Source organism: Homalodisca vitripennis, chromosome X (genome assembly GCF_021130785.1).
Source record: "Homalodisca vitripennis isolate AUS2020 chromosome X, UT_GWSS_2.1, whole genome shotgun sequence".
NCBI classification, from domain to species: domain Eukaryota; kingdom Metazoa; phylum Arthropoda; class Insecta; order Hemiptera; family Cicadellidae; genus Homalodisca; species Homalodisca vitripennis.
This window is the reverse complement of record NC_060215.1, coordinates 56,763,337-56,788,943: the sequence shown is the minus strand read 5'-3', so window position 1 is coordinate 56,788,943 and position 25,607 is coordinate 56,763,337. Positions and strand designations below refer to the sequence as shown.

The following is a 25,607-nucleotide window of genomic DNA, read 5'->3' as shown; positions in this document are numbered from 1 at the left end:
TATAATTAATTAATAATGTTTAGCAATCAGCAAAAAGGAAGTGATATTTGTTTTATTAAATTATTCTGAAAGGAATCGATTTTAAACACCCATGGATGTGCAAATGTAGTACATCATAGTATTGAAATAGATATAATTCAGTGAAATACACTAAACATACATTTTACAGAATAATAAGTTTTAAATTTTATATAATAATGTTTGAAACCTACATACAGGGTGAGGCAGATCACCCGTCTACGATGTATAGCGGGTGAATCAAGAAACCTTCGTTTTAACAAAAACCTCCATATTTTGACCGCAAATAATTCGGGAATTTATTTTGTGGACAAGAGGTCTGCCACATCCTGTAATTTCTTGGTCGTAGCTATAACAACCCTCTCTAAATTATTATACTCTATGTTCCATTTGCCAAAGAGCCTGGTCTGGTGGGTATAGACGTTTGGAAAACTGGGACAAACAACAAGAGTGGGGTCACCTCGGATTAGTGAGTAATCTTGTCCTTGCAAAAAGCCTCATCTCTGGCCAATGGTGGAGATTTCAAAGTAATATAAACTGACAGCTCACAGGCATTGACTGTTTACCCATTGCAGGTCCATTTCATGTATTTAAATGGTACCAGCAGATACAAATTATTTTACACACTACTAAGTTGTTCCTGATAAAAGATGTACTTCGAATGTCCTTACTCAAACTGAATAGCAATAAGGCGCTTTCTGGATCATGGATGTGCTCTGAACTTTCCGACATTATTAAAATTTTAATGTTATATTTGAACCTATTGTCCAATTTATATGACTAGATCGAATTAAACTATTCACCACTAGTTTATAACCAATAACAACACTTACTTTTATGTGTTACTGGGCAAAATATCACGGTTATTCCAAAATATTGTTTTTTAATGAAATATTAGCCGTACTGATTATCAATGTTACAAATAATTAATGTTATGAAATATTATACAATCCACCTCAGACGAACATAAATCACACCTTTTTAACTAAACTGACAACAGAAAAAATATAGAACCTCATACTCCATCTGAATTACGACACTTCACTTGCATGGTGTAAGGAGAAAAGGGTGTGCTCATACGATGAACGAAACTGTGTCGGCGGCGCGCATGACGTCACTCACTCCGCAACGATGCGCTGGCTTCCTGCTCTATACCATCTATACATGCTCTATTATTACTAAAAACAGTTTGCTACGTAAGTGAACGTTAAAATACATTTTTTTTTTTTTTTTTTTTTTTTTTTTTTTTTTATAAGGGGCAAAAAACGCTGAGGTTATCATTGCCCTCAAGAAAGAATTGACACCTACTCGTATCTGGTAGTGTCAATTAGGTACATAAAGATTACATTGTAGATAACAAAAACTCGAATTACGACAAGTAGGTGAGTAAATAATTTAAACTTAAAACTAGATAACAATAAATACCTATAACAAGGGAAAGACTGTAGAGAGGTCATAACCCATATAAAGGCTTAAAAATATAAATAGAACATAAATAAGGACAAGGTACATAACATTAATTAAATAAACTATAAAAACTTAACACATTTTACTGCCACCAGGTAGCTGTAAAAGGGGCTAAATTTGGCAGCTGTAATAATAGATAAAAATTAAACAATAAAATTTATAAATATTAACAACAATGGATAATCAGAAATAAATAAACTTAACACAATACTATATTTTATTAATCAGCGACGTTGTATTTAGAAAACATAGTAGTCTTTGAGTTGCCGTCTCGTCTTCACAGAGAATATCGTTCAACGAAGCCGGCAGATTCGAGTTGCGCCTATGTACCGAGTAGCGAGGGCAGTCAACAAGCACATGTTTGACAGTAGTGACAGTGTCACATGTGTCGCAGACCGGAGGATCATCTCTACTCATGAGGAAGCCATGTGTGAGAAAGCGTGTGGCCTAGCCGCAGGCGACACAACACAACCTCCTCACGACGACTCGGGCGGTTTCGCTGTTTCCCAGAGTCCAACGCAGTCTTTAATAAGCCGTAACTTGTTGTTGTCGACTGCCCGCCATTCGCTATTCCATTTGGCTTTCAGTTTGCCCTTCACTACCGGGATAATGTCGGAAGAAATCATCCGTGCGGTGTAAGGCTGGAGTTGTAATGCTTCCTTAGCTCCTCTATCTGCCAGCTCGTTTCCGGATACTCCAATATGTCCAGGTACCCAGACAAGAAAGACAGCAACACCTTCGGACTGAAGGGAAGACAAGGAGTGCCATATTTCGCGGATGATAATGTGTTTGGAATACATATCGCTGATGGCTTTGTATACCACTAAGGGAGTCGCTGCAGATAACCAATTTTTTTGTCATAGGAAAAGTTATATTTAGGGCCTTTTGGATGGCTGTTAATTCAGCCGTGAAAATGGAAGAGTCGTTGGGGAGACGAAATCCGTATCGTCTTACCCCGGTGACAAAAGCACATCCAGTTCTACAACGTTCCTTTGACCCGTCAGTATAGACAACATCGCAAGGGTGCGAGGCTGCCTAGTATTTGACGGAATTCTTGTTGGTAGACTGTTTCTGAGTGGAGACTTTTTTAAACCTAGAGAGATTTAAAATAATTTTTTGGCATTGATACGCTCCAGGGTGGGATATCACATTGATGAACGACTTTAAACTGGTAATTGTTTAGCCCTATTTCATAAGCGTAGGATTTGGCCCTAACGCCTAAGGGTTGAAGGAAGATTTGGTCTCGCTAGGAAAGAATTATAGAGTGGATTTCGCAGGACCGGTTCAAATGCAGGGTTGTCTGGCTTCCCTGAAAGAGCGTGAAACATAGTTCAGGGACAGTTGTTGCCGTCTATCTATGCGAAAGAGGAAGGTTCTCATGTTTCTGCAAGAAGACTGTTAATAGGAGAAGATCGAAAAGCTCCAGTGGCCAGTCTTAAAGGCAGAATTATGGGACAGGGTCAAGCAAATTTTTAGAGCACTGGGTCTTGCGGGGACCCATATGCTTGACATCCATAGTCTAAACAGGAACGGATGGTGGCTTTGTAAAATCTGAGAATGCACGTCCTGTCAGCTCCCCATTTTGTTCCGCTAAGGGCTCTAAGTATATTCAAGCGTTTCATGCATCGATCTTTTAGGTCTCTCAGGTGAGGCACCCAAGTTAGCCGGGTTATCAAACGTGAGACCCAGGAATTTTATTTCCTCGACGTTTGGTATTCTCTGTCCCATCAAAGTTAGTGTTGGCTTCTCCATGGTTTGGAGCCTAGAAAAGACCATGCACTTAGTTTTCGATGGGGAAAAAGAAAAACCCGTTTACTCTAGACCACTGTTCAAAGCCGGTTTATAGTCAACTGCAAAGTTCTTTCAGATGTAGACAGTTTCTTTGCCGAGATAATAATAGCAAAATCGTCTACAAACAAAGAACAGCGTACAGGAGGTATAACGTACGATGCAATTTCATTTATTGCAATGGTAAACAGAGTGCAGCTTAACACACTTCCTTGCGGGATTCCATTTTCTTGAACAAGAGGATCAGAAAGAGGTTTTACCGAGTCTTACTTGAATGGTTCTGTCAGACAAAAAGCCATTTATGAATGCCACCATGTGACTACCAACACCCCAAGATATTAGTTTATTTACAATACCCCTTCTCCATGCAGTGTCATAGGCTTTCGACAGGTCAAAGAAAACAGCAGCTAAGTGTTTTCCTTGAATAAAAGAGTTAAGGATGAAAGTCTCCAACACACAACAGATGGTCAGCAGTAGACCTACCCTGCCGAAATCCACACTGAGCAGTCGCCAGAAGATTGTTTTTTTCCAAATACCACACATTGACCATTCTTTCAAGGACTTTGCAGAGGCAACTAGTAAGGGATATAGGCCGATAGCTACTTGGAGACGCTCTATCCTGGCCCGGTTTATGTAGAGCGATAATATGTGAACGACGCCAAGATGTAGGAAATATATTTTCTAAATAAATTCTGTTTATATAACGTTAAAAGGTCTTTCTTAATTTCCTCCGTCAGGTTCCGCAACATGGCATAATGTATATTGTCAGGACCTGGTGCGGAGTTTGATGTGGCCTTAAAGGGACAAATCGAGTTCATTTATAGTAAAGGGAAGGTTTAAAGGGGAGTCGTTATTTCGATTTAAATTAATAGGCAACCTTTCCTGAGCAGCTTTAAAATGTTGAAAGTCGAGGCAATATGACGACGTCTTAGAAAACTTGCTCAAAGTGAGCCGAAAACAAGTTGGCAACTGTTTGAGGATCTGTCACTATATCGCCACGACGTTCTAGACCAATTATGGAAGGTTGGAGAGGGCCTGCTGCAAACTGAACGTAGTTTTTTTCCAAAGATCAGATGTAGGAGTAGTTCTCTTTATTTTATCAATATAGTCTAACCAGGACTGTCGCCGACTCAACCTGAAAATTTGCCTTGCCTTTGCTCTCGATCTTCTGTAATTTTCAAGATTTTGTGCCGTTAGGACGTCTGTTAAATACCCTTAAGACATTTTCTACGGTCTTTTAGAGCCTTCGAACATTCCTCTGACCACCACGGAACTGCGTGGTGACTTTGTTTCCCTGAGGACTTGGGAATGCTCAATTCGGCCGCTGACAGAAGAGCTGATGTAAACGATGCAGTTATTATTTCAATGTCAGTATTTTGTGTATTAATGGTTAGAGGATTTAAGCTACTTCTAAATTCATTCCAATCCGCTTTCTGAATTTTCCACCTTGGAGGCCTGTCGATTGCAGAAGGAAGCGATTGAAAGGCTACGGTAATGGGCGCATGGTCACTCCCCGACAGGTCGGGAAGAACGGACCAGTGGACCCTGGTTCCCAAACACGGACTGCATATCGACAAATCAATTGCCGACACACGCCAGGTCCTAGGACACATGTAGGTGGCCGACCCGTCATTGAGTACGACCGTTTTTGCACCTCATCCCACAACCCCGAAAGCATGTTACCCCTTTGACTACAATGACTGGAACCCCAGGAACGATGATGTGCGTTGAAAATCGCCAACAATCAAGAACGGAGAGGGAAGCTGAGTGATTAGATCACGCAGATCGTCAAGGACCAGGTCGTAAGGTAGAGGTGGGATGTATATAGAGCAGATTGTTATTTTAATAGGAATGTTTATTGCTATTATAATTGCTTGTAGATTTGTGACGATGTTCAAGACTCTGGCGTTCAAACAAGAATCTGAAAGGATCGCAACACCGCCACAGGCTATTTCTTTGCTGGTGATCTAATCGAAACGTGTCATAACCATTGATTTTAAGTGGTTATGTGAGGAGCTAAATTTAGTTTCTTGAATACAGATTATTTTGGGCCTTTTTGTATTTATAAGTAGTTTTTAAATCCTCTAAATGACTTCTTAAACCATTAATATTCCATTGAATAAGCATGATTTTATTTTTATTATTATAATGCATGCAATATTTTACTTCTTTACTACATAGTGATTTTTTTTCTTTGTTTTGTTACAGGTCGAAAAGTTCCACCTAACGTTTGGAACTCCGTCCGGAGCTCCAAAGGATCCTCAGCTGTGCCATCATCATTGATGGACAGTTGAGATGACTTAGATGATGACGTGTTTAAGATTCTTAACAGGCGCTTTTGGACCTGTTATCGACTTTACTTTGAAATATTCTTCTTAAGCTTTTCTGACAATTTCTTTCTCTCTTCTAAACTTAAGGCAGGTTTCAAATTTTGCTGAACTTTATCTCTGTATGTAAGACCTCCTGATAAAGGTTTAAACATAAGACTGTACATTAGGTTTAGATGAGGTCTGAAAGTCTCGGGTAGATTTACTGGGCAGGACCACAGACTGTTCCCCAGCACCTGCGGCGAGGTGCTGAACCAGAGCAGCCACCTGCTCAGTCAATGCACGCACCATACCCTCCAAGACTGTACATGAGGAACACTGTGCGGCCCTGAACAGGGACAGATACAGCTTCAGAGTAGGAAACTCCTTTTTTTTGGAGTTGGGGGCGACCCTTCCTCCTGTACTCTTTACGCGCCTCGTTAAACGAAAGCTTTTCTATAGTCATGATTTTTTAATATTTCTCTTTCTTCTTTAAAAATATTACACTCTCTTGAATATGCCGGATGTTTTCCCTTGCAATTTATGCATCGCGTCTCATTTTTGCACCCCTCCTCTTGGTGTCCTTCATCACCACAGCGGGAACACGTCTCCGGGTTCGAACACACTTTACTTGAGTGCCGCGAACCTCTGGCAGCGGGGAAACACCGCTGGGGATTTTTTAAAAATAACGGCCGCACGGACAAAGACAAATATCCGGCTTTGATGGTTTCTGGTGGATGGGGTTTTTGCAAAGGTTATAATGAGACCCGGGGTAGGAACCTTTACCCCGTTTTCGGTCCGAACAATCCTGACCACATCTGTCACCATCTCGCACTGCAGCTCATCCTTTATTTCCCTCTTCACTGCAGTCCATAAGGTCTCGACAGAAAACGATTCCCTTGGAAGAGTTCAGAGAGGCATGTGGCTGGACAGTAACCGCTACCTGGTCGAAAAAGCTCGTCATTTTTAAGGAACTTCTTGAATTGGATGCAATTTGCAGCCTCCAACCACCAGGATAGTTCCATTCCTCAGCTTCCTTGTAGATTTAGGTTTGCCCTCCACAGGCTACTAAAGATTTGTGGATAAGGAACGGGCTCACCTTAGTCAAAGTTTTTCCATCTTCCTTATGACTTAGCACAAGAAATAAGGGAGTAGGCATATTTATCTCATCGTCGGTTTGTTTTTATTTTCCATTTTTCTTTGCTTGTTTTGATCAAGCTCACAGTCTGAGTCAGACAACTGCCGTTTCTTCTCTAGATCACTTTGATCTCTTGCTACTACACTTTGCCCTAGTTTTGGGGTGGTTTCGGTTTCCATAGGTATTTTAACCAGCGCATCGTGTGTAAGGGTGCAGGCCGAGATACACCGGGAACGGGCACGCCCTCGATAAAACTGGGTCCCGTGGGAGCCCAGGTTAATCTACCCCAGATCCCTGGGGCCCGGTGTTGACTCGTTTAACCAGGCTGGGTATGCTCGCACGGCCTGGGCTCGCACGTTGCAGCAGGAGCTCCGACACTCCTGCTCAATACACACTTCCTGACCAAGGACATCGAAGTGGCTGGCTTCTGAACCAGTACATGACTTACGCCTCGGCAGAGACAAGCTCACATCAGCTCTCACCGACACCAGATAGGGCACCTAGTGCCGGCTTAAGCACTCCCAGCGAGCCATGTACTGGAACGGTCGAACAGAGCGGGTACTAATAAGACCCTGGAAGGGGGATTGGGTAGGAATGAAGGAAATGGTTTAGGTGTGGGTGTGGGCAGTTTAACGTCATACCCAGGGACGGCGTTAAAATACAGCTATGACAAAAAAATGTGTAAATAATTTGTTTATAAAATTATTTAACATAATTAAGATTCTTAACATGTTAAGCTTTATTTTCATTATTCCTAACAATATCCGTGTTCAAAAGCTGTTACACTTATGCCTATTTTCTATGAACTCAGATATTAAATCTTAAAGTTTCAAATCAATGATGAAAATTTCGCCTTATATTGTTCTGATAGCTGACAGGTCTTTGAATGAACAATCCTTTTTACAGATATATAAATGTAATTGTTTTATTTTTATAAATTACATACTGCATATCAAAATACTTATGAAAAACAAGTGTTTATTGCAATTGAAAAACATATGATACAAAACAGAAATATAACTGTCTAAAATGTTTAAATAGTAAATAACCTTCATGTCAATAAGGGATAAGAACATTATAATAACACAAATGAAACATAAATTAGTCACACATAGTAAAAATTAAGTTTTAAACTTTTTAACTTTTTTTGAAAATTTCTTCTGGACCTCTTCTTTTTTATTAAGAACATAATATTTGTTTATGTGTCGCAGTCTTATATATGTTCTAACTAAAATCAAACGACTTACAGCTTCATCAGGGATTTTAAGGTGGCTTATTTTTTGGTCAGTAAGATTTTTAACTTTTTGTATTACATTGCATTCCTTACGAAAGTTTTTTAACCCATGAAACTTATTATTATAACCATTAAAATTTTCTTCCACAATTTTTGAACACTCAAAAAATTCATTGTTTGGGATATTTAGCCATCCTTTGGACACTGTTTGTATCCACGAAAATTCTTCTGTAACTTAACTTGCACAGGTGCCTTTCGTACCTAGTGCGGGATACTTCTTCTGCAGTTTGAATGCCACGTACCCGGTTACGTATCTCAGACTTTCAATTTTCATTTTATCAGAGTCTTCATCCAATTTTATGGCGCTCTCGGACTCTACTTGATGTGTAACGTATAAATCCCATGAGCCTTCTTCCTCTTCGTCATTTCGTTGTTGGATAAGCGGAGCAAGTAGTTTAGTTGATGCACATTCTTCATCTGTAGCATTTGTGTTGTGATGTCACTGCTGGCCAAACACTCTTCATTGTCGTGTTCAGTGTTATGTTTAACTGACATCACTGTTGTAGAATGCTTTCCCATAATAAACCACCGCATTCTATACATAAACTGAATAGCGTCAGGATGGTCATGTGTACGACCCATACTTCGGATGAATGAAAAGAAGTTTTCTAATACGTCTTGATTAAGTTTTGAAGTCAACAAGTATTGAAAGTTGTGTGACTCACTTAAATAGCTATACAAATCTATCAGGGATTTATTTGTTACCAAAATTCCTGTCTGAAAAGGTAGTTTCTTTTTATGACCGAACACAAGAGACTGCTCAATAAAATTGGACATGTCATCTAAAATCTTCTTTTGGTAAGGTAAATGTACACCAAAAGCGCATTTTTCTTTTAGCGATATATATGGGATACTAAAGTTCATTACATCGAACCAATCATTGAACATCTGTAAAATATCGGCAGTATCCTTCCAGTTGCCGTTTAGTAGGCCTTTACAACCATAAAATCGTAAGGCATTTGCATTCGATAACAGTTGAGCAGCTCGTTTGACATTTTGTTTGTTCTTAGGAAATAAATGTTCACTTGTTAGTTTAAATGCAATTTTTAAATCAGTTTGTTGTTTACGTAGTAATTGTTCAAGACATGACTTAGTTATGTGTTCATTGCCGCAAACTACAAAGCCCTTCGTATGGGTTTGAAAATGAGTTGCTTGTTGGGGATATTTGTAAATCTTTCCATAGAGATCGATTTTCACCGCCCAAATCAGACGTTACTGCAATGACTTTAAATCCAATCCTTTCAACTGATTCTATTATTTCGAACAAGACTGCTTTGGTCATGGGTTTGTCGAAATCGTAGTAAACAGGTTGTTTCCATTTTCCAGTTAACCCCCTCGCCATTACGACTTGAACGTGATTATAAGGTCCAAAAACACATTCGGTTTTCCGATCAAAACATACTTGTTTACTAATACTCATTTCATCATATGATAAAACAACAAACTGCTGTAGTTCACTTAAATTGCTTTTATTGTGTTCCATAACCAATAAAACTTCTTTCAAAATTCCTGGTTTACACTTAAATGACGAAACCCATCTTCGTAAAGAACTCAGACCCAGCAAGGGATACTTTAATTTGTTCCTTAAGTACCGGTAGGCCTTTGCGCCAACGCTCCTTAATGCTATTGCACAACAAATATCTTCGTGGCTCCATTTTATTTCACTCGTTAAAACCTTTATTTGACCAAGCGAAAATACTTTACTCAAAATTTCTTTGACACTGACATCAACATTGTTGGATTTTGAGCATCCTTTAGTTGACAGTAGACAGAGGCCTTTTCGACTTCAAGCTCCTCAGTTTTAGTTTTTAATTTTAGAATTTCATCTTTAAGTTTACAGTTTTCTTCTGCAAGGATTTTTAATTTTTGTTCAATATCAATACAGTTATGTGTGATCTCAAGGGGACTATCAGGATCGACATCGACAGAACTACCAAACGACTTTTTACTGTTTTCGCATGGAGACTGAGCATTTACATTAGAAACATTTTCTAAAACTTCTTTGATTATTTGTTTTCTCTCTTTAACCTTGTATCACTGCTGCCGAGCGGAAGTATCCTGAATTGTGTCAGTACTCGGCAGATGTAGAGTTGGTATTGCATCACTTCTCAAATTTCTAAAGTTTTTAGGAGAATATTGCAACAACTTGTGTTGCAATGGTTGAAAAAACAGTCACCTTTAAAATGAACTGAACAAGTTCTGGCTCTTTCAATATTTACCTTGTCTTTCCTCCGACAAGCCTGCATCCACTGCCTTGCCAAATCTTCATCTTTGGGGAACGTGTAATACTTCAAATCAGTTCCTTTTGTAGAGCGGTAGTAGTTATTGCAACCAAATACTGCACACCCAGGCATTATAAAGTTAATGTTTTAAAATTAAAGTAACATAAACATTGAAGAACGAACCACTAAAACAACAGACAAAGACCGTACAAACAGCAGTAAACAACAACCATGTGGAACGGAGTAGGCCAGCGCGTGACGTCACCACGCCGCCTGTGACTCCACCCATATGCGGATGAGCACACCCTTTCTCCTTACACCATGCTTCACTTGGTATTGTTTTCGCTAACTAATGATAAATTGAAAACTAGTCAGCCAACACAATGCAACAGCCAGATATCTATCTTATAAGACAAGATAAGATTTGTCTACAACATTCTATGTGGCCATTTTTAGGAAACGGAGGACGTCCACTGCACGTACTTGTGCTTTTGGTCCTTTTTACTGAGGGAAATTCAGAGCATGTATATGATTCATAACGGGTTCATTTTATATATTTATATATATATATATATATATATATATATATATATATATATAAAATTTCCAACAAATGAAGGCTGTTTAATTTTGGTAAACGTTAGATCCAATAAATGAACACATATCCATCCTTACTTTATTAAGAAATTGTCAGAGCTTGTCGAGTTGTTGTTCACCTGTCTCTGTGATAACCCTTGATAGAAAGGTCCTGAAGACCTGAAACATGGTATAAAGTTTTACCTTGATTGAAGGAAGAAAGAGCAGCTCGTTCGTCTTTATGTGAGGTAACTCTTAATAGAAAGGTCCTAGAGGCTTGAAACGTGGTACTCAATTTTCCTTAGCCCAAAGAAGAACTGTGTTGATATTGGAGTTAAAAGATCATAGAGCAGTCCGTTTATCTGTCTGAACAATTACTCTTCTGTTAGGTCCCTTGATATTCTATTGTTTGGGTTTATTATTTTGTTACTTATCACTATCTCAAACAAACAAATATTTAACAATTAAAATTTTAATTTTTGTTACTTTTTAACAGTGTTCCAAATAAGGCTCAGAAAAGAGTTTCTTAGCTCTAACTTCATCTAGTAAAATATAAAACCTACTTAAACATTATAAAACTGTATTTTCAAGGTTTGAAAATACACGGGAATGAGCAGAAAATTAACTGCCAATTAGGAAACAATTAATTTTGTAGCTTACTTTAAAACTGTTAAAAAGCTTTTGTTATTATAGTAAAGGAACCGAAATACCTTAATGTGACAGAGTGATTAGTTTAGGATTAACTATAAACTTAATTTTAAGACTAGACGGACTATATTGTTGGCACTTGTAAAAAGGTGTTTGTGGCAATTCAAAGACTTTTACCTTTTCATATTACATATCTACTTGTTAAAGCACTTGTGTTTCCTTACTTCAATTACTGTAAAAGTAAAAGTAAAGTAAAGAATGTCTTATTTTACCAGGCGAAGTTAGGGCTAAGAAGCCCTCTCTAACACTTAACCTGGGGACCAACGGCTTAAAGGTGACTTCCGAACCACCACCAATGGCCGGGCAGGCGGGCCGCTTGCAAGGACAGGATCGCTCAGCGGTCAACTATCCAAGCAGCGGCCACGCTCGACGTTGCTTGATCTGGTTATCTTGCGATAACCGCCGTACCCGCTACACTGCGCCATTGGCACTGAGGGAAATTCAGAGCATGTATATGATTCATAACGGGTTCATTTTATATATATATATATATATATAAAATTTCCAACAAATGAAGGCTGTTTAATTTTGGTAAACGTTAGATCCAATAAATGAACACATATCCATCCTTACTTTATTAAGAAATTGTCAGAGCTTGTCGAGTTGTTGTTCACCTGTCTCTGTGATAACCCTTGATAGAAAGGTCCTGAAGACCTGAAACATGGTTAAAGTTTTACCTTGATTGAAGGAAGAAAGAGCAGCTCGTTCGTCTTTATGTGAGGTAACTCTTAATAGAAAGGTCCTAGAGGCTTGAAACGTGGTACTCAATTTTCCTTAGCCCAAAGAAGAACTGTGTTGATATTGGAGTTAAAAGATCATAGAGCAGTCCGTTTATCTGTCTGAACAATTACTCTTCTGTTAGGTCCCTTGATATTCTATTGTTTGGGTTTATTATTTTGTTACTTATCACTATCTCAAACAAACAAATATTTAACAATTAAAATTTTAATTTTTGGTACTTTTTAACAGTGTTCCAAATAAGGCTCAGAAAAGAGTTTCTTAGCTCTAACTTCATCTAGTAAAATATAAAACCTACTTAAACATTATAAAACTGTATTTTCAAGGTTTGAAAATACACGGGAATGAGCAGAAAATTAACTGCCAATTAGGAAACAATTAATTTTGTAGCTTACTTTAAAACTTTGTAGCTTACTAAAATTTTGTAGCTCTGTGACTAATGACATGACTGTTGTTTTGTGCAACAAACTTCGAAGATGACTAAATTATTGTAAGATTTTTACATAACATAAGAAGACATGCTCTATTACCCCATATTTTGTTTACAACTCAATTTTAAAACTATCTGATTTAAGAACTCTTCGTATTTTACTTTAAGAACCATCCCCTTTCCATTCTTAAAATTAGACAGTGAAAATATTTTATAAATGATTTTGTATTCATAAGTAATGAGGGGAGCTAAAGAAACACTCGCATGGGATCAACAATGCTGTGTATTCCTACCCATACCATTTCTCTATACTTCACATCATTCGTAGTATCAGCTTGCTGTTGTTGAAATCCTTTCTACCAACAATAACAGCAGAGGAAAGCTAGTTGGCGTTAAAAAAAAACTGCTACATCGGATGACCAGGGCCGCTGGTTGATGAATAGGATTCGCTGTATACAGGGAGTGTGTAACAATGAATGAAAGTTATAAAAAAAACTGTCATTTTGTTTAGATTTTTATTGTGAATTATAAATAGCTTAAAAATGGTTTAAAAACAAGTTACATACAGTTAAAAAAGTGTAATATAGTATACTTTTCTTACAAGTTTAATTTTACGTATTGTAGTGTATAATTTTAAGTGAGGTTAAACGTAAGAAAAGGCCTTGTGCTCCTAATTTCGCCTCTGTACATAAAGAAATAATATATATATATATATATATATACACATAAACATTGCAGAAAGACTAGACGTTTCTTCTTAATTCATCTATACATATTAATTACAAACAAATTTTTGAAAACATTTTCCAAAATAAATCTTTGGAATCTATAAGTTGCCTGACGAAATCATTGATTTCAAAATGCTATGCCCCAAACATAGTGGAAAAAGCGTTACTATTGTTAGTAACATATAAAGAAATGTATACCAGGGATTTAAAGTCTGACAAAAGTACTTAGATATGAGTACCAACTAACACTATTATAATAGTTACCATTAATACCTGTGAGTTCCAAGAATCTTCTTGTCTGTCAACTCTATGGGCGGCTCACTGTATTTACATCTCAATGTCACTCGAATCCTGGTACGGAACATCCAACTGAATGATCCCTAAAATATAACGAAATATTTTATTTAGGATGATCTATTAATAAAATGCACACAGATTTAGATGAGGTGATGTGATTTTTGTTAGAATTAGCTAAAATTTAGCTAAACTTTCACCTAACTTTTGTTATATAATTGCAGAAATAGTAAGAATACGAGGGCAAATCAAATATAAACGGTAATTTTACAAAATTATATTTATTGAATAATATTATATAGAAACTATACCTTCAACATTTTTCAATGTAGTCTCCTGCATTATCTACACATTTCTGCCACCGATTTGGAAGCTTGAATATTCCCTGTTCATAAAAAGATTGAGGGCGAGTTGTTAACCAATCGCGCACGTGCTTTTCGACGTCTTCATTGTTTTCAAATCGTTTTCCTCCAAGTGATTCTTTCAGGGGCGCAAAGAAAAAATAGTCACAAGGGGACAGGTCTGGACTGTAAGGAGGGTGTTCGAGAGTTTCCCAGCCCATTTCTTCACATTTATCCCTTGTCAACAATGCGGTGTGAGGCCTTGCGTTGTCATGGAGAAGGATGACATCTCTAATGGGCACACCTCGTCTTTTGTCCCGGTAACTGGTTTTTGCTGACTGTGGCAGTAGTAAGCCGCATTCACTGTTCGTTGATCATGAATAAAATCAATGAGTAGAACTCCCCTTGAGTCAACAAAAATTGTTGCAAGAACATTTCCGGCTGAGAGACGAGTTTTGGCTTTCACTGGGCAGCCTTCATCCTTCCTTCGCCACTCCTTACTTGCCATTTTCGATTCGGGAGTGTAATGGTGGACCCACGTCTCATCACATGTGACGATACGCCTCAAAAAATCTTCACCTTCTTCTTGAAATCGTTGCCGAAGTCTCCCAGCAATCTCCGACCTGACCTGTTTTTGATTTCCGGTCAAAAACCTCGGAACCCAGCGAGCACTAATTTTTCTGAAGCCAAGGTTGTCTGTGATTGCAGACTGAACACTCCCGTAGCTGATACCAATTTCCGACGAGATTTCTTGAACAGTTAACCGGCGATCACCTTCAATAACCCATCGAACCGCACTAATGTTGTCATCTGTAAGACTAGACCTTAGGCGTCGACCGTGACTTTCGTTTTCAACACGTTCTCTCGGCCATCCCTAAATTCTCTGGCCCACGTATACACTCGATTTTGAGACAGAGTAGTGTCCCCAAACTGTGCCTGCAAACGAGTAAAAATTTCTGAAGGCTTAACACCTTAATTTGTTAAAAATATTTAATGACGATGCATTGCGCAACAGATGGATGTACCTCTCACTCGGACTGGCTGTACTGAAGGCAGAACACAACGCTAGTGTGAAGCAAGCAGTCCCCCCCACTCCTATTAAGCAAAACGACAATCGCCCACAGCCGCATCACGTTCGAACGTGTTTGGTACAGTCAACAGCAAAATTACCGTTTATATTTGATTTGCCCTCGTATTTAAGAAGAAAGGACTTTATGTTTACACAACATAAGTCAGGAAAGAGGTAAGTGATATAATATTCTTCTTCTTTAATACTTTATGACTTGTAATGGATTTTGAAAACATCGTACCATTGAATTAAAAATTATATAGTCCTACACCATTCCTAAAACTGGTGTTTCTATCTGAAACCATATATAATACTCTTGATACTTAAGATTTTGAAATGGAATTAATATGATATGAGGCATATCCAAAAAGTAAGTGTACTGAAGCTCTCTGAAGGATTGTTTCTTGACATGTTGACTACATTGCAGTGACTCCTCACCTCTGCAACGAGACTGGTTTGAGGTTAGTATGTTGAGAACTGTCGATACGACAATATGTTTCGTGAATCAACTCTCCCGCCAAGTGTGAAATACGTGGCATCATATGTCATCTTGTTTGAAAGAGAAAAACTCTGGTTGAGGTTTACAATGAGGTAAAAACTGCATTTAGTGACAAAGCTAAGAAATGTACGGCTATGCAGATGATCAGAGGAGCGAAATACCTTCAATTGTGACTGGAAAAACATTTAAAATGGGCTCTGTAAAGATAACAAATTGACTGTGGATGAACTTTCTGTGGTATATAAGAAACTTCCCAGATTTCTGCTACACAAAACCATCACAGAAACTTTCAGATATCAGAAAATGTCCATGAAGTGGGTCCCAAAACAGTTGACCGACCAACACAAGTTGAATTGAGTGGAGACAGGGCAAGAGTTTTTACCTCAATTCAAGTTTTTCCCTTCCAAAACGAGATAACGGATGAAACCACGCATTTCGCACTTGGCGGGAGATTGGATTGACATTTTTTATGAAATGTTTTGTCACATCAACAGTTTTCAACGTGCTGACTTCAAACTGGTCTCTTTGTGGAGGAGAGGAATCAGGATATGCAGTAGTGTAGCCAACATGATGAGAAAAAATTCTTCGGCCGTGAGAGCCTCAGTACATTTACTTTCTGGATATGCCTCATACATTAGGGGCATTCTTTAATTACGTCGCAAAAATCAGACTTTTCAGACCTCCCTCCTCCCCTGTAAAGAACTTGTAATGGGAGTAATTCCATTCAATAATTACGTAAAGCTGCCACCAACACCCCCTCTTTATATTTATACTACTCTAAAAATTGCGATGTAATAAAGAACATTTTAAACTCCAAAGTAAAGCTTTATTTTTTAAATATAAAATTTACATTCCAAAACTATAAAACATTGTTTTGAACTGTTTCTTGTTTCTTCTCAAAGTGTACATTTTTGTAATAAAAATAAGATTGAAATTGTAGTTCCTTGCCTACTTTTTGGACAAATTTATTCAAATCTAAATGAAACTGTAACATGACAAGGCAATTACTTAACCATCTCTCAGTGTGGCACTCACCATACTGTTACATCAACTGTAATGCATATACACTGCCAGATGATTCGTGACTACTAACACGACAAAACTTACGGTGAGTCATTCCTTTTATTAAATTGCATATTTAAATTTATGGTACAGACAATACGCAATGTTTCGCAAAGTCTGATCTTCAAAGGGTATAGACTTCTTTCTGTTTACTCAAGGGGGAGTATAATACTAACTTTAAAATCTTTAGATGAACCAGGAATATTTTGTGAACATATTGAAGCAATTAATTGTTGAGGTTTAATAATTATGTAGCACAGCATAGAACCCTACCTAACTCCTCTTTAACTGTGCGTAACACTGCCAAAAACCCCACTCCCCACAGGGGTGTTATGTAATTTGGGAACACCTCCTTAGTTAAATGCTATTGTTTTCAAGAACCATTTCCATTATTCTATTTAATTAAGTGAGTGGTAAATTTAATTTAAATAGATTACTACGTATATAAAATATTCTTGTATCCTGTTTTATGATGTAGCCTCTAAATTCTATTATATCAAAGCATTTTATCAGCTGATTGTAGAATTAATGTAGTTCACATTGATCCAAATTCAAGTACCCTCACAGAAAACACTAAACATTGAAATGAACCACTGAAGTGCTAACATCGTGCCATGCGGTGTCAAGTAGCTGCCCGATAGAGCTAACATTGCACTATGCAAGGTTACGTCAGCGTTTTCAAAAATTGAAAAGTAGGCTCATAAGGAAATTTCATTTTAAGTGCAAAATACAAAATTTCAAGGTTCTAATTATTTATAAACCTGACCTCTGGAGTAGTTTAGAGTTAATACTGCAAGTGTAGTAAATAGTAGTAAAACGGAACAAATGTTTACCCCTAACACCAAATCTTTAGAGGAATCATTATCACTCAAATTATTATCTCTTCATTTAGATACTAATCTAAGTTAAAACCACCATATTCAAATTTGATGTACAACAAAAATTTTGAGTTTTCTATCTTGTGAGGAAGTTGAATTATGGAGACTCAAATGTCTTTATATTTATAGCTGGTTAGCTAACATTGAAGAAATAAAAAATAATAAATTATATCTTAAAGTAATAACACATTGCAGCACCTTAAGCCAGCTTTAGAAAAATTGCTATAGTATTTTTTTATGCTATTAACAACTTTTGGTCTATACTAAAATTTCTGTATTCTCTAGAAAATTTCGGTCCAATTTGTTGTCCTTATCATTTTTCCATCAGTACTGCCCATCTAATCTTGGAACGTCAGTAATCTTTGTGAAAAAAATGGATGAATTATCAGCCCATTGTAATGATCGTAATTTGGATGTAACCCTTTTACAAATTACTTGTAGTGATTAAACTTGAAGAATTAAAAACACCAATCAAAGATTCTCATAATAAATTTGACTATACACTTTATTTAATTTGACTGCTATAATTTACATGTTTAATTAATATAAAAATCCTTTTCTATAACTCTTATTAGACAATATTTTGTGACATCAGACACCAGCCAATTTAATGCTTAATTTCACAATGTAATTGACATTTACACAAGTTATTATAAGTTCAAGAAGAGGAACTGCACAAGGTTTGTGTGATCATAAAGGTAAAAAACTTTATGAGTAAAATATCCATAACTCCTGAAGCATCTTAACAATTATTTAAAATAGTTTAACTTAAGTTAAACTACACATGTTTACTCCCACTACAGGGAGAGCATAGATATGGAATGAGGAGTCAGTAGTAAATTTTAAATGTAAGCATGTATTCCAATTGGTATTTTACATTAAAGAGATTGATTAAATAACAATGGTTTAGCAAAAGTAACATTGTTAAACATGGTTACTGTTTTCTGCTTTGTATTCTTGATGGAAGTGAGTTTTTAATGGAAAAGACATTTTTCATACTTCCACATTAAATTTATTTAAATTAAACGTGGAAGTATGAAAAACGTCTTTTCCATGGTTACTGTTGTTTTAATGCTTTATAATAAATAAGGGTACCTTTTTATACATGTTGTTTTTGAAATATTTGAATACAAAATTTAATTTTACACATTGAAAGAAATAAACATGACCAGCAAAGAGTGGTTTTCTGAAAAATATATTTTAAGTATCTCGTTTTAAGTGTCTCTTTATTTTGATTGTTTTAAATGTGATAGTTTTGATATAAAAGTTTTAATTTATTTGGCTTCTTGTATACAGGGTAGTAAAAAATGTCAAAATTGTATGGTTTCACGGTTTTGTACTGTTACCTTATTAAAATTTTTAGCAAATTCAAATTTTAATCCCAAGATTACCAAAGAAGTATTCTTTTTTTTAAATATGTTAGTTTTCACATTCTAATTCCTAAAAATAGTTCGAAATGTTCAAACACGTACAAAAATTTTAACTGAAATTAAAAAACTTTAAATAGCAAGGTATGATTTTCATTACACCTATCAACAGCTCTCTTAAAAATTAAAATGTGTTGTATTGAGAGTTTGGCTTTATATCGGATAGTTAAGAAATGGTGCCGAAAATACTAATTTTCATAACGTTTTGTTGCATTTCAGCATTTTGAACTCCTGTATTTGCCATAGGTTCTCAGTGAATTGATTTTAAAATGGCTTTTAAATTACAGCTCGACCTATCTTTACATTTAAAAAACTGGTCAAAAAAAACTGGTGGTCTGTCTCACCGTGTATACCTCTAAGAACTAGACTTACAATCAACCTTCAGTGTTCTTTATTTTAACTTCAGAATAGTTAAAAAACATTCAGAGCAGTACTTAACTACAAAATAAACAACACAATAAAAATAAACAAACCTCTTGGAGTTGCTGTAGCACATCCTCGATACGGCTAGAATAATCCTTGGGGAGGCAGAGGAAACCTTCGGAATGGTGAGGATCAGAGTTGAAGCCGATAACAGGTTTTGTGTTTTGTCGTACTCTGCTAGCCCCAAGCAGAAATGTGCCATCTCCTCCAACTGGGAACACAGCATCGCACGATTCTACCCAAGAGTCTGAGTAATCCGACCTAGTGAAGCATCATCAGCTACATGCATAAACCTCTATTGTACCAAAAGCAGTTGCCAATAACAAATTAGCAGCATATATATATATATATAGGTATTGGCACACTTTGTTTCAAGAAAACAACACAAAATCATAAGTTTGAAATCATAGTACTTTTAGGAGTTTCAATTATGTATACTAAAGGCTTATAACATGTGTTATTTTTTTATTTCACTGGGCATTGAATATATACAAACACCCCCATGCTTACCATTTATTATTTTACTATTCCTTTTAGATAAGACATTAAAATATACTATTAATACATAAAAGAGGATTAATATTAATTTAATATAATAACAAAATTTTTTTACACAAAACACAGTAATGTTAAGGATTGATTCAATGGGAATATTTAGTTCTATTTCACTTCCCACTTAGTTTAGTGTCTGAAATATGACTTTATTTATAAATAGCAAACTTATCATTTATGCTGAGAACAGAAAATAGACTCGCAAATTATTATTTTTGATCAAGCTAGCCATGCTTACACATGAAACACGTTCTTGGATTGCTCAAATTTTACATGCGTTTTTAAGAATTTTTAGTTTAATTATCTAATGGGGTAAATGCACCCAGATGGTCACAGTCTAAGAGACCTACTATTGAGTTGTAGACTTAAACCAAATGTTTGGTCATGAGTGTTCACTTTAACAACCCAGACTTACTTAGGACTGAGAGTTGGGTGTATGGAGCAATGTGCGATTAAAAAAATATCTCTGAGAAGTTCTGTAAAAATAAGTTGCATTGGATTCTGTATAGTGAAGACTTGTTATTATTACTCTTCCTCTGTAGCTCTATACTTGCAAAACCTTCAGAAATGATTCAAACTTTGCAAAAGAATATAAAAACTGAAAACTAGCAAGCTAGCCAAAGCACTAGGTTAATATAAAGTCATGTTAAGCATCATTATATTTATTTTGGTCAAGAGTTATTTCCTTAGAATATTTATGCTATTAAACAATTTTAGATGTTTACCAACATTGATTATCATTTATCTATTTCTATTTTGCTATAAAGATTTAAATGTTACTTAATATTTTTCCAAAATATACTTCACTTAATGCGAACTGACAATTAAGAAAATGATGTGAACCTCAACGGAATAATATATCAATCAATTTCTTGTTATAAGACTTTTTACAAGTAGTGACAACGTAAGTATTACAGCACAACACCAAGTCTAGATACACTTGTAACTATAAGTACAGATAAGTTATAACATTTAAAATTAATACTTTCATATAATTTATGTATGCTGAGGTGTAAAAAGATGGTTAAAACAACACTATCTATTAGTTAAAATAAATTATTATAACCAAATGACAATTAAAACAATGGCATTAATGAAATAACAAAACTAAAATTCACCAATTAATAAAATATTTATAAATTAACTAACAATTATAATAAATAAATAACAACTAGAGGTTATAGACTAATTTGAAATAGCAAGGAACAAGCTACTAGTAAATAGTTCAAACTAATAACATTAAAGGGTAAAAAATTCTCAAAAAGCAATTTGACCAACTGCAAAAAAGTCTAGAAGACTGTAACAAGGATTAACAACCAACCACCTATAGAGCTTCTTTCTAAAAATTAAGTCGGGATATTTATCAACCAACTGCATTAATTTATTGAAAACTTTTAATGAGACTACTTTGTTCATGGTTTTACTGACAGTTTAATTTGATTACTAGGTTACTTCAATTCCTGAGTTATGAATATTGGATCTAAAGTCTAATTAACCTGGATTTCTCATAATATACACAACCAAATAAAAAATATACCAATTAGTAGTATTTCCTGAGCTACGAAATGGGGCCTACAGTGGTCTATGGGGGTTGACTCTGCAATAATTCTTACAGCTTTCTTTTTAACTGTAAAAATTGCATTTATCCTACTGCAATTGGACTAGGAGTAGGAGGAATAAGCAGTTCTTAAGAGTTTTTAGGAACAAAAACCATAAGACATCTTAATAAAAGGGTTTTCTTGACAATTTTGAAACTATATTATCCACATGTGTATCCCAATTCAATTTATTATCAAGAAAAATCCACAAAAACTTAACTTTATTACTAACTCCTCATAATCAACATCTACTGGTCTTAAGCTAAACAGTACATTCTTTATTTAACAAAAATCCATTTGATATAAAACACTGAGAAGCACCAGTCACTGTTTAATAAAAAAATTATTTTATTTGATTTACATTTTGGCTGATATTTAATTTTAAAAGTGGTGTCATCTACATATAAAGTTGATAATGTATTTAGTGAATTAGGCAAGTTGTTAATTGAAATTAAAAACAACAAAGGGCCCAAGACAGACCCCTGGGAGACACTACACTAAACTTCAGTTTTTTTTTAACACACATACCTCATTAACACACAATTTTTGTGTACGATAACTAAAATATGATTTGAGAAATGAAAGTGGAACACCTTGCACACCGTAATATTTTAACTTTATGATAAGATCATCTTGACTTACACAGTAAAATACTTTACAAAGAGTGACCCAAGCAAAGGCTTTATTTTGAAAAGCTGTGAGAATATCACTTACTATTTGCTCTATTCCCTCAATAATTGATTTACCCTTTCTATAACCATACTGAGTCATCATAAGAATTCTATTAGTTTCCAGGAAACTACTTAGCTGGTCATATAATAACACTTCAATAACTTTAGACAACATGGGAATCGATGAGACAGGCCTAGAGCTCAGATGTCTATCTCTTAGACTTTTTTATAAATGGGACAGACCTTTGAACATTTTTAAATAGTTGGAAATACTCTTTTGTTAAAACAAAGGTTTATACAATTAGTAATATATATATATATATATATATATATTATATATGAATACTATTAAAAAAATTTAGATGTTTATTAACAATGAGTATAATTTATCCCTTTTTATATTACTATAAAGGTTTATTTGTTACTTACGTATTTTTATTTTCAAAATGTAGTTTACGCATAAATGTCAAAATTAAGAAAATAAATTTAACCTCAACAGAATAATCTATGAATACTAATTAAACTATTGTAGATGTTTACCAACAACTAAATGTATCAAACTCACAATCTCCAAAGTCATCAGGAATGAATTCTGAGTCTCAAAGACATGCCATGTCCTCATTTGGAGAAAGTGCACTACTCCAAAACTTTGATTTGAGCAGACTCAATGATCCGATAACTTGTCAGCTGAGGAATGGAATGCTAACTCATTCAAGCCTGAGTACACACTATGAACGGATGAACTTTTTATTTTACCGAGACACGTAGTAATTAGTTAGGATTACATAGTCCTTTCTTACACTTAACCTAACCAACACACCATGGAGGACCAGAAGGAATAATGAGAACAAAGAGACAAGTATTCGTTAGATAGTTCACCGAGACCTGTAAGAGTGAGGAGTGAATAAACAGGGAGGTTATCTCGTAATTGACCCAATTCCTTCTACCTCAGAATGTTTAAACTTTATTGTTTGCATACGGAAAACCCTAATTAATTTTTTTGTACAGTACAACTGATGAGCTCATGTTTAAAGGAAATTAGTGGTTTTATAAAAGAGTTTAAAGTGCCAAGTTTTACGTCTCCATCTGTGGCATTACATATTTACAGAATTTTATATTTTATAAAAGTGAAGTACAAACCTATTCTGCAGTTTTGTGTGAATCCCCTTACTCTTAAACGTCTCAATAACATAGCGCTCATAGTCCTTGTGCCGCTGGTGATGTTCTATAAGTGACTCGAAATTGGAACCTCTACTGCGAATCAGCTTCTCTAACTGTGCCTCTGTCAAATGAGGATGGCAATATTTCTCTACTTCATATCTTGTCATTTTGGACAACACAAGGGCACGATCTAGGCGGAAAGGGGCGCCAGTCACAATGTGTCTTCCAAGTACCTTTTCTGATAACAGAAAATACATTTGTATAAGAACAATATTTCAAACACAGCCTATGCTACAAAAAACCTTCTTATATTTAAATTCAATCAAATGATCAATCATCTCATTTACAATTTATAGGTTTACCATATCTTACAGGACTCGGTATAGTGCGAAACAGCATTCTGGAACCTCCAGGGGAGGGGACCCAAACCCCCCTTCCTGTAGGTTATAGTTCCAGTACCTCATTTTCTATAAATTGATCCTGCATATTATATATATATGTATATATATATATATATATATATGTATATATATATATATATATATATATATACATATATATATATATATACATACATATATATATATATATATATACATACATATATATATACATACATATATATATATATATACATACATATATATATATATATATATATAATATGCAGGATCAATTTATAGAAAATGAGGTACTGGAACTATAACCTACAGGAAGGGGGGTTTGGGTCCCCTCCCCTGGAGGTTCCAGACATATATATATATGTATGTATATATATTAGAAGAATGTTGGTTATTTATGCAAGCAATTATTGAATCAACTTTCATTACTAGATGACATTGTTAAAAGATGATCTGATTCAAATCAAATCAAATTTTTTATTGTTCATTAATAATACAACACTGCATGGAACATTCTCTTTATTATATACATATAATATTTATAAAAACTATATTATATATAATCTTATTTATAAATGCTGTTTCAAATTTAATCAGATCCCAAAAAAATCACTTAATATGTCTATTGAAAAATACAATTTATAAAGTTACTCAGTCAGAGACTAGCCTCCCAAGAATTCCTCCAAGGTATAACACACGCTATTCATAAGATAATTATTTAGTCTTTTTTTAAATACTGAAAGGGTTTCACTAGTTTTTATATAGTCTGGTAGACCATTAAAACATGTTGGCTCAAGATATGTGGTTGTTTTTCTAAAGAGTTCATGGTGATGATTTGGAACCATAGGACAGTTTTTGAATCGTGTGGAACAAGGATATATATGTACTGGAAAGGATGACAGGTTTTTAAAAGTAAACACGCACTTTGAATAAATGAACAAGGATGGAAGGGTAAGGAAATGTTCATGAGGGAATACTTCTTGGCAACTCTCCCAGCTCCCGAGACCACAAATCACCCTCAAAGCTATTTTCTGCAGTCCAAAAACCCAGTTGAAAGAGTATGACAATGAAGCTCCCCAGAAGTGAATACCATATGTTACCAGTGGAAAAAATAACCATAATAAACCATTTTAAGAATGGATTTATTTAAGATTCCAGATAAATATCTAAGAGACAAAAGTGCAACTGTTTAGTTTCCTACACAGCTGATCAATGTAAATTTTCCAGTTAAAGTCTAGATCTATGTGCATCCCTACAAAACAAACGTAATTAGATTCAAAACCTACAGCCCCATTATATACAGTGGAAGAGTTAAGGATCTCAGTTGAAGTTCAATGTGGTCCAAAATAAAGCATGCTTGTTTTATCAATGTTTAGAAACAAACTGTGTCTTTCGAACCACACATTGAGATTTAGTAATACTGACTTTACAGAAGGATCAAGTAATTGAGTAGTCTTTGCTCGCACAATACTTTTATTATCAGCATACTGCAACAAGTGATCCTTTAAGTTGGTATTAAGATCGTTTGCATATAGCAGAAACAAAAGAGGGCCTATGATAGAGCCTTGGGGAATGCCAGAGGCTATATGAAGGAACCTAGAATATGATTTGCCCAAACAATTCACCACCTCAACACACTGGGTTCTACCAGAGAGATAGGAGTGAAAATATTGAGGTGAAACTCCTCCATAGGTCTTCAATTTCCTTAGAAGAAGTTGATGGTTAACAGTGTCAAAAGCTCGACTCAGATCGCAAAAGATCCCAGCCGTGCTTTCCCCCGAACCAGAGACGTGATTGCAGTAACAAAGAAGTCATTTA

At 35.5% G+C, this 25,607-nt stretch overlaps 1 protein-coding gene across 1 annotated transcript in view; it reads right to left on the bottom strand.

The window, feature by feature from the left end:
• LOC124369022 (NAD kinase 2, mitochondrial) overlaps nucleotides 1-25,607 on the bottom strand; it is a 43,143-nt gene that overhangs the window by 10,108 nt on the left and 7,428 nt on the right. The window contains exons 2-4 of the mRNA XM_046826686.1: nucleotides 23,368-23,626; nucleotides 19,457-19,667; nucleotides 13,687-13,793 (exon numbers count right to left, since the gene is read on the bottom strand). Coding sequence (XP_046682642.1) covers nucleotides 13,687-13,793; nucleotides 19,457-19,667; nucleotides 23,368-23,626 — 577 coding nt within the window. The remainder of the gene's footprint in view (nucleotides 1-13,686; nucleotides 13,794-19,456; nucleotides 19,668-23,367; nucleotides 23,627-25,607) is intronic.